Source organism: Poecilia reticulata, linkage group LG1 (assembly GCF_000633615.1).
Source record: "Poecilia reticulata strain Guanapo linkage group LG1, Guppy_female_1.0+MT, whole genome shotgun sequence".
NCBI lineage: Eukaryota > Metazoa > Chordata > Actinopteri > Cyprinodontiformes > Poeciliidae > Poecilia > Poecilia reticulata.
Genome location: NC_024331.1, coordinates 11,560,691 through 11,571,633, shown reverse-complemented (window position 1 = coordinate 11,571,633; position 10,943 = coordinate 11,560,691). Strand labels below are relative to the sequence as shown.

The 10,943-nt window shown below is 39.0% G+C and overlaps 1 protein-coding gene across 3 annotated transcripts in view; it reads left to right on the top strand.

Annotated features, from left to right (window-relative positions):
- LOC103463029 (voltage-dependent T-type calcium channel subunit alpha-1H-like) overlaps positions 1–10,943 on the top strand; it is a 246,303-nt gene that overhangs the window by 79,790 nt on the left and 155,570 nt on the right. For all 3 annotated transcript variants that reach the window (XM_017304531.1, XM_017304532.1, XM_017304529.1), the window contains exons 7-9: positions 6,083–6,395; positions 7,031–7,123; positions 8,616–9,201. In XM_017304531.1, coding sequence (XP_017160020.1) covers positions 6,083–6,395; positions 7,031–7,123; positions 8,616–9,201 — 992 coding nt within the window. The remainder of the gene's footprint in view (positions 1–6,082; positions 6,396–7,030; positions 7,124–8,615; positions 9,202–10,943) is intronic.

Sequence of the window (10,943 nt, the reverse complement as noted above, 5' to 3'; positions counted from 1 at the left end):
TCAGTTTTTCTGCCTGTGATGCTCTCCACACATGTGGCTGCAGTCTACCTTCACAAAGTTCTTTTTTTACTTCTGCACGCAGTCTTCCAGATAATGGTCTCTTTGAAAACCCTGTGTGAAGGGATTCGTCCATGTTTGCCATCACACACCGAAGCACCATTGGGCACTGCATGTCTGGTTCCTTTTCACATGTAATGTACAGTTGACCCTTGCACTCTTTTGACATCCAAAATGTCTGCACACGACTGTGTTCACGCTGTCATTTATGAAAACTGCTGTCATTCTTCCCTTTGCTCTTTCCTATGTTATAACTTTGTCCCAACAGCATTGCTTGTCAGTTCTGGCTATTTAGCATAGCCAGTGATGACTGCAGTTAAACTGTTTTCCTAGAACAGTACATTGTTTTTCCGCCATTAACACAGCCTTGACACAATCTCCTGGCTCCGAATGGTTGTTGAGGGGTGCATTTCTGCAGACTACAATAGCAGAAGTTGGAGGAGAAGCCAGATTGTTATTATTTTTTGCACAGATGAGATGTCTTATACTGTACTAAAATAGCTACAGTTTTGGAAAATATGTAAAAATACATTTCTTTTATGAGCCTTGCATACTGCAGATCCAAGTGGACAAACCTACCTTGATGCACTGTTATGAASTATTAAAAAGAAGTGTTGATGATTGCTCTTGATCATAACATTGAGCTCAAAATGGGTGAGTAGATGCCAAGCACATGTTTGGTTTTATTCTTATTTTTTTGTTTTTCAAATGTACAGTTCGTCTAATAGCACCCTCTAGTGATCAGAAGCTACAATACAGGTCACCGAGATAGCTTTGGGAGGTGTTGTACCCACAGACATAATATAAGAGTAGACCCCGCATTGGCTGCTCTGGTGCAGGAAATACGGTGGCCATCTTGGAGAGGTCGTCCTCCTACTTTGCTCAACTAAAACAGCAGAAGATGCCTCAGCACTGATGGATATTGTTGTTCTGATCGATGGACTATTGATGTGAGGCTCCACAGACAACATTTCACAAGTAAGATGGACATATTATTGTGTATATATTGTGATTAGAATATTAYTTTACTGTATTTATGTCCACCGGCGAGATACCAGCTAATATTAGCTACAGWGCTTGGTGTAATACGGGTTCAGCCGGTATGAAGGATAACTGAGATTCTGTAAATCTAAAAAAATTAATTATTCTCTAACATTTACTAAGATTATCTGACACAAGAGCCTATATTACAAATTAAAAAATGTAACATATCATAAAACTAATATTATGTGTTATAACATTCACCAGCAAAGTTTACACAGGTGGTAAAGAGTATTGTAATTCTTTCACTCTATCAAACATAAGATACATCCAAAATCTTCCGTTTTTGTTTTGAAGGTTTCATAAAGACACGATGTGAGAAAGAAGAGGGAGAATCTATAAAGAGAGACAGATTCACTGCAGCACGGACGAATCTCACATCGGATTTTGGACTCGATCTCAGCTGCTGAATCTCTCTGAAGCTAGAACTCATCGGCTGGACGAATATTAGACTGTACATGTTTAGATGTATATATATAGATATATACAAGTTTTTATATGCATATAAACATTGATCTAATATATATTATTTAGTATTAATCATTATTTATTTACATTACATATATTTTTATATACATATATACTATTACTAAATAATTTATTAAATAAATTATGAACGGCTGTGTGGTTTGTAATATGCTCATCATACATCAATATCAGAATATTCTATTCCTATTCTATTGTTTTCCCCACTAAGCATATTTAAATATGCTGAACTATGTACCAATGGAAATAAAAAAATACGTAAAAAATACAATTGTTTATAAATGTAGCTTTGATAGATGTTTGAATAAGGTCTTCAGCAACAAAACAGCGTGTTATGATCGATTACATGCGCTGATCTATTATTGTGCCTGCTAAACATATAGCGCTGAGTGGAGCGGTGGACCGCTCCAAGATGGCCGCCCTAAATCATGAGGCATCTATTCTTATATTATGTCTATGGTTGTACCTACCTGTTCATTTTAAATAAGAGCTAGTTTGAATTGAATTTCTTCCAGGTTAAAATTAAATTATTCATGTTCATAGGTTAGCAACTTATAATTTAAATGAAATTCCCAGTTTCCCCATGAACAGGTGATCATTGACCTCTGATTACCTCTAGAAACTTTTTTTAAAATATCTTCAAAGTCAAAGCAGCCCACACAAAAAAGAATTCTGCACAAACCAGCACAAACGTAGCCGAGTTGATTGACACCCATTTTGTCTGATTTGAAGAAGGTGGGGGGGCTGGTTGACCTTGGATGACCTCTGGAAACATTTCTATATATCTTTAAAATGATAGCTGCACAAACCAGCACAAACGTTTGACACCCATTTTGTCTGATTTGAAGAAGGTGGGGGGGCCAACTTCACTCAGGTTTATAGGTCTTATGAAAAACTGGCATTTCACAACCAACTTCTATATAAACAACAAAATTTAATTAGTTGTTTGTATTTTCATGAAGTTTGGCCTATTTAACACTTAATATCTTGGTAATTGAATAGTCTCACGGCCCCATTTAAAGGCATCATTTTACCTGGTCCAATGGTCAGTCAAATGTATGCCAACTGAAAGCAATATGACTTGGATGCTTTAATGACAGGGTTTTTGCAACATGAAGTGACAGTGACATGAGGTGCACAAGGATCAAAATGGATGACGTGTCACTGTCCCATCCTGGAAGAAAAAGTCAACTAAACATAAGCTACCAAAAGTTCTTATTTGCAACTGTGTCAACACTTCCAGAATAAAGTTTACCAAAAAGTGACGGCAAGTGGAAGTGTTGCACTTAATGTATAATGAACCAATTTATTTAAAATTCTGTTACATTAAACACTTTCTTTATAATCCAGTCCAACTTACCATTTTCCACTTCTGTTGAGCCTTCACTATTGTGAAGAAGGTACTCAAGGTCGTCAGACTGTGTGAGACCACAGCTTTGTTTGATGACTTTCTGCTTGTCTTTCTGGAGAAGTGGACAGTGGGCCACTTCTCCAGGAACTTTGCAGAGATGGCTTCCCCAAACATCAATGTAAAATCTTGCTCAATCTGCAGAATAGATGAAGTCAAGTTTTTAAAAATAGTATTGTTAAACAAACTTTCTCACTTTCTCACATCCCCGGTCATCCTCTCCTTAATACAGTGCAGTCATCCTGTCCCATGAGCAGAAAAACACTCCCAAAGCATGATGCTTCCACCCCCAAGATTCACAGTAGGGATGGTGTTTTTGGGATGGTACTCATCATTCTTACGGTAATCTTTTGTGTGCTGCTATACTTTTGGTATTTCATTAGAAACTAACATTAAATGGATGCATCCAAACATCTAAATTGATGGTGGACTTTTAGGATACAAATGAGTTAAACTTTTTCCACATTTTGGCATGTTACAACATTGTATTGTGTGTTTTTTTAAATAAAACAAAAAGTAGGGCACTGAAGAAATAGAATGAAGCTCCAATTTTAAAAAAGTAGTTAATTTGTCACATATAATCCAATTATGTTTGTCAAACTTAACATAAAATGTGATATATTTATTTGGATAGCCCTAATCTGATTACTTGTAACAAATTAACTACTTTTTAAAAGTTGGACCACCTTTTTTCAGAGTGCATAAATGTGAAGTGAAAATGAAATAGTACATTTTAAAGTATTCCTAGGAACAAAAACAGAATTAAAATGTACCCCTTCTCTTACCTGTTGACCGCTAGAGATAGGAACTAGCACCCCTGGTGACCCCATTAGGGATAAGCATGTAAGATAATAGAACAAAAATTTTATTTTTTTTATCCATAGCTGAAAGACAAAAGAAGTCTAGTTTTTTACAAGTCATGTAGAGGTCACAGCTAGAAGAATGGAAGAAGATACTCTGGTGAGATGAGAATAAAACTAAACTTTTAGCTAGGACTGCACATCTCTTTGAGCGTAGCATCTCCTGTTCTTATCCTTTAGTGTGGATAGGGAAGCTGGTCAAAGTATATAGATGTAGTGCTCAGAACAGAGGACCCAAAATTTGAGCCAGACACAATAGAAAACCAAATGATTTATTGAGAAAAAGAGTATGGGAGAGGAGACCACCAGCAGCCGGACCGGGAACCACTGAGGACAGAGAAACAAGTTAGTGGCTTGTACTCTTGGTGTCAAAAGCTCAATAAGGAAAGCCACTAACTTTCTCAAAATGCTGTGGGAAACTGAAACACTCTTGGTTCCCCAACAAGGTTGCAGTGAGAAGGCAGGGGGGAGACGTCATCTCTAGAGGTGTTGGTTGTTGAGAACAGAACATCTCAGCAAGATGGTGGAGATTGATCCAGAGCATCAACACTGGTAGCACAATGGTTTGGCAGCAGGTCATAAACCCAGGGGAAATCAGAACTTGGAGGTCAAGAGGCCAAGGCAAGGGATGAACCAGGGAGGTAGAAGAAGGTAAACTTATCTGAGGGTCAGACAAGAATCAGGAGTCAGGGCACAGAAACAGGTCAGGCACGTGAAGGCAATCTAATGCAGGAGGCAGAAGTTGAGAGGCAGAAACGGGGTTGTGTCAAGAAAACAGAAGCCAGTGTAGTATCTGATGTGAGCCAGGCAAGAAATCCAAGAGACAAAAACGTGGTCATGATCGTGGTCAGACAAAGGAGGAAACGTCAGATATCTACTCACAATAAAGTTTTTCAAAAACCTGAGAGCAGGCAGACGGTGGATGACATGAACCTGATTGTGCTGCAGTGCAGCAGCATGCAAGTGAACCTGATTAACTTGATTGCAGAGGTCAGAGCTGAGGAAGAAAACAGAGCAGGCAGACGGGCCAGAATCATAACAATAGAGGGAATTAAATATGGGACAATCCTTTGAATGCCCCTCTACAAAGTATTGACCCAGCAGAGCTGAGTATGAATGCATGCCACACTTTCAGAATTATAAATTTAAGAAAAAAATATCATGCAAAGAATCATGCAAAATTTTCATTTCACTTCACTAGCATACTCTACCTCTTCTCTAAAACTGGTCCATGCTTTTGTCTCCATTTGTCTCATTGGGATTCCTAGTAAGAGGGTTCCTGCAGAGACTTCAGTACCTCCAAAACTGCAGCTGGGATCCTGATGAGAATGTGCAAACATGACCATATTACTTCCATCCTCCACTCTCTCCATTGACTTCCCATTTCCACCACAATTTAATTCAAGATTTCCCTCCTCAAACACCAATGCATCAGGAAATGCCCCAACCTATATCAAAAAAATACTTAATCTACAAAACACAACTTGCTTACTCCACTCCACCCACTCAAACCTTCTCCACATCCCCAAAACCAACCTGAGGACCATGTCGCTCCATGTCTATGGAGCACCCTCCCTGACACACTGAGGGTGCCACAATCCACTGACTGCTTTAAAAAAAGACATTTCTATTTGGCAAAATGTTTGGATCATTTTCTTAGATATTGGTTTTAATCTCTTATTTATTTAATTAATTATTTTTATCCATTAGAATTGCCTGTTTTGCTTTTGTTTCCTACCCTTTGAGATCTAAAGATATAAAGGGCATTATAAATAAAATCTATTATTATTATTATTATTATTATTATTATTATTATTATTATTATTATTATTATTATTATTATTACATTGTATTGGTCTATCGTATAAAATTCCAACGAAATACATTTTTGTGGCTGCATTGTGAAAATAAGTATGAAACTCAAAGTTGTGTGAATACTTTTGCAGGGCTCTATTAATCCCACGAATGAAAAATATTGAGCTGCATGTTATTGCATTGTGCTCTTTGTCACTTTTCTATTATTTACAGGCTTTTGCTGTCAAAGTCAGCTTAAAGGAATGATCAGAAAATGGGTGTAATACCAGCTTCCAAAGTCCATAGAAAAACTTATTCTGAAAGCTTGGAACAAGTTGCTATAGATGAAAGCAATTTTGAAAGATTGAAAAAAATAGTAGCAGAGTTTGTTATATAAAAGTTTTATATGGTAATGTTATGATATCCATTTTTTCAGGAGATACAACATCACCTTCTTGAATGCCTATTATCAGCCTGAAGGCACAGACAACCATCCGTTCATCTGCTCGACAGAGAGGGAAAACGGGATGCTTCGCTGTTCTGACGTGCCTCGTCGTCGTGTGGGTCGGTCCTACTGCTCACTGGGGGCTGAGGAAGCCCACTCAGAGACAGGGCTGACAGTGGACGGACCAGTGTCATGTGTGAACTGGTACCAATATTACAACCAGTGCCAGGCAGGGGAAATAAACCCCCACAAAGGAGCTATTAACTTTGATAATATTGGATATGCATGGATTGCTATATTTCAGGTAAAATCTATGCAGAATCTATCTGCAGAAATTGAATGTCATTTATTATTAAAGCTGCACTATATAACTTTTATAGACAAATATTTTTTGGATATTTGTTGAAACTGTCACTATAACAGTAAGACAGACAGTCTGAGAAAAAAATGTGGCTTCTCTGCCATCTCCCAGTGTTCCCAGTGCCATCTAGAAATAACTCGTTTGAGTCAGGAGGGGGATCTTAGTGCTGTCAATCACTCTCAGTATTACGCTGCTCACAACCCCATCTCCCTTCCCCCCCTTCAACTCTGCTAGCTGCACCTAGAAGAGATTGTATGAATGCTCAGGCTAGTTAGCATGGCCACCGATGACAACAAATAAACGGTTTTCCTGTAGGTTGTTTCTCCACCATTAGCACATTGTTGATTGACAGCACTGAGACCCGTAGCCTTGCTCTGATTGGTTGTTTTGCTTGGTACAAGTTGGAGTTGGAGTGGTGCATTTCTTCAGACAGCAATGCTATCTTGGGGTGGAGGAATTCAAACTTTTCATACATAATTTGTCTCTTACTGTCAGAACATGATGACAGATTTCACAAATATAAAAAAAAAAAAAAATCTTTATATGCTTTAACTTAAACTTGTTACTTTTGACTTCAGGTAATTACCCTGGAGGGCTGGGTGGACATAATGTACTATGTAATGGATGCACACTCCTTCTATAACTTCATCTACTTCATTTTTCTCATCATTGTAAGTACTAAGAAAACCACAAACACATTGACAATGTTAAACTTGTCCAAAATGTTTGTTTTCTGTGTTTGCCACACAGTAAAAATACCAGTGATAATATCCTAGGTGGAGTGTTAAATAAAAAGTGTTTGTGTTGTTTTAACACCACACTGTCAGTGTAGCTTCTGACATATTTGAATTTTAAATGAAAGTGTTAATTGGATTGTTAATTGTTGCTTAAGCCATGCCTTTCTGTAACTGCTGCAGAGTGCATTCTACTTTGTGTGTATTTAAAAAACCAACATTGCAAATTACACTCTAAAAAGTGTTTTTGGCAGTCATCCATCTAATGGACTTTTCTTTCTTTTTTTTACATTAATCTAATTTAACTAATTTGGATTTTTTGATGACAACTTGCTTTTTTGTGTTCAATTAACTTAAAATTTACAAATCTAAACGAACTTAAAGGATCTTTTTACTTTGACTTTACTTGAAACAATTGAGTTCAATGCCATTTTTATATCCCATGCCTGACCAACTCAATTCATTAAGTTTATCCATCTCATTTTTTCTAATAAATAATTCAAATCTTTTACTTAATTCTACAGAAAGTAAACTCAAATGTTTAAGTTGTTCCAAACTAAAAAATATATATATATACCCAAAATGACATTATCACTTAAAATACAGCTTGAATTTAAATTATTTAAATTATTTTAAATGTATGCTTTAACATATTTTTGTTTTTCAAAGATCCTGTACTCTGAAAAATTAATAGAGTAGAACCAACTTAATTTAATTGCTTCAATTGGTGAGCGTTCTGCAGCCAACCTGCATCAGCCACTTTCATATCCTACATCTGATGTCATGACTCAAGCTTCATCAGGGACAGATTCTGTACCAACCAGGTGGTGCAGGGGTAGAGCACAGCAAATATGAGGAGACTGTAGTCCTCGACGTGGTTGACGCAGGTTCAATTCTGACCTTATGACCTTTGCTCTGCATGTCTTCCCTCTCTTTCTGTCATGAAATGCGGTTTGAGGTGGTGAGGCAGACGCCGAGGACCCAAGTTGAATGAAGAAAATGATTGTTTTAATGATGAGAACAAAGTCCAAAAATCCTGGCAGCACAGAGATTGAGTAGAAGGCTAAGGCTCTGCTACTGGTAGCAACAGGATCCAACAGCAGAGTAACCATACATCCAGACTGGACAACAGGCAGATATGACCTGTTGTTCTCACATTTCATGTTGTGAAACATTGTGAGGGTTTCACAATGAAAACATTTTCGAAATCTGTTTTTTTGTTTTTCTGTGACTCAAGGTCCAAAATGCAAGCGCAGGATGTCCAAAAGAAAAAAATAAGTGCAATCATTTGCATAATGAGAGTCTACCGAATATCGTGATATATATTGTATAGTGAGCAGAATATTGTGTACCGTATCATATTGTGAGGTTATTGTATCACTAGAGCCCTAGTGGGTGTTAAATTAACACAGTTTTTTTTACTGTGCAGGTTGGCTCCTTCTTTATGATCAACCTGTGCCTGGTTGTCATCGCCACCCAGTTTTCTGAAACAAAACAGAGAGAACATGCCTTAATGAAATCAGAGCAGCGCGCCCGGCAGCTCCACCAATCAGCTTCCACACTGGCCAGCGACAGTCAGCCAGGGAGTTGCTATGAGGAGATCATCCGCTACCTGGCCCACCTCGGTCGGAAGGCATGGCGCCGGCTGTTACGCTGGAGCGCTTGGACTCGCCTACGTCTCCGCTGCTCTTGCGTCTGCCAGAAAGGGGCCGGGTCGGCTCGAGGGAGCGGAGTTGGGGAGATGAATGGACTCGCCAACCGGCACTCAGGCCATGCCCCCAATGACTTATCACACCTTCATCAAGTTTATCATCTTCATCATCAGCAGCATCACTATCATGATCATCAGCTGCAGCAGCTTCAACCGCAGCTGGCCGTCAGCAACAGAGGGACCAGCTTTAATTATCCCTTCATATCGTCCCTTCTCAGTCACCTGGATGAAAAGGACCGGGACCAGAAGAGGACAGTTGCTATGGATACCATCAACAGACTGCCACAGCTGGTGCTTGAGCGTGGTGAGTTGATTGAGTGTGTGTTTTTGTGTTTGAGAGCTCCCACATGATACTGAGGGACTTACAGAAGTGCAGGTGGAGGATTTCAAAAGAAAGAATGACCTCCATCTCTTCTCCAAGTCGGCTGCAGTAGAGTGGAGAGCGTTGGGTAGAGGCAGAGGAGTTGGTCGGATCAGGAACCAGGGTCGGTGGCTGGTGGAACTCGTCCCTTCTTGGCGGCGTGAAGTCTTGGAGCTTCCCTTGGTCCCGGGGTGTGGTCCTCTGCTGATCTTTAGCCTGCGTCCTCTTGTTGGCTCCTCTTCTGCGCCGCGCACGAAGTACCCCTTTCCTCCCCTGTCGTCAACTTTTTATGCCCTCTCAACCCAGGGCGGTCTACGGGGCAGGGCTGCGTGACTTCAGAACCGTCCCCCTGCGTGACTTTAGAACCGTCCCACTGCGTGTGGAAAGTCCCAACCTTCCCCAACTCCCCTATAACTCACTTATACCTCATTACAGCAACTTTCCGGTACTTCCCTTTTTCCCACTGGCCATCTGTAATTCATAATCAATTTTCCCCTGGCCATCTGTTTCTGCCGCACCCTCGTCCTGCTCAGTGTACTCATCGCAACACAGTTTATTCTGTTTCTCCATTCTTAAGTCTTTCTTTCATCACAAAACATAATCAATGTGTTACTTTATCAACTTATTACTTCAGTATGTTTCTTTCTCACTCATTATCTCTAATCTTTAATAATCAATGATTATACAACAATCAAGATCTTACTGTTAACTCAAAAGTACAAACCTAAATTTCCATAATGCATTATAACATTAACTGATCAAAAATACAGAACATATATTTTGATTATACATTACAGACATTCCTTCTTTGACATGTGTATTATTATTTTATACTTGTTACTCTTAATCATCATTAAATTAATATACAAGATTTACTGTTATTTCTCAGGCCTTTATTCCGTTTTCTGCATGCACCTGGACAGATCTCACATTCTCATACCAGTTTTCACGACAATACCAATCATTTATTTAATCCTATTGTACTTTCAAAGATTGTTTTTAGAAGCAAAAATGTAATGTTCCCACTCCCAGAACAAAAACACACATCCACATTTGCCCTGAACCCCCTATCTGGGTTAAATGGTTCGTTCCTGCTTGGAGCGCTAAACAGTGACGCTGTTAGCAGCAGTCAGTGGAAGGCACGAACGATTGTGGCAGTTACTATGCTGCTAAGAAAAGTTATAAAGGCGGTTTTCAAAAAAAAAGAGAGGGAGAGAGAGAAAAAGGCAAGAGTGTTAATTTATAACCCAGTTTTTCTTCTCGAGAGGTGAGTAGACTGTGAGATTATCAACCATTTAGCATAATTAGCTTAGCTACAGACTACTGTTTGCCTCCTTTTCTAGTATTTGATGAATGAAGGAAAGAAATACCAACATATTCATATATTTACTTGTCCCTTGTACCTTTTACCACTTAACAACAGATGAGTCAATCAGCAGCAGCTCTAAAACACGTCCCTCCTGATCTGTCCGCTCCTGAGTGAAATTAAAGCTGCAGTATGTAACTTTTATATAAATATATTTTTTCACATATTTGTTAAGACTGTCATCTGTGAAAAATCTATTTCCTCTGCCTTCTCCCAGTGCTAGAAACAACCAGTCAGTGGCAGGAGAGTTTTATTGCTGTCAATCACAATCTCATGTGGTGCTGCTCATCCTTCCTCCCCCTCGATTTGTGCCGTGCTG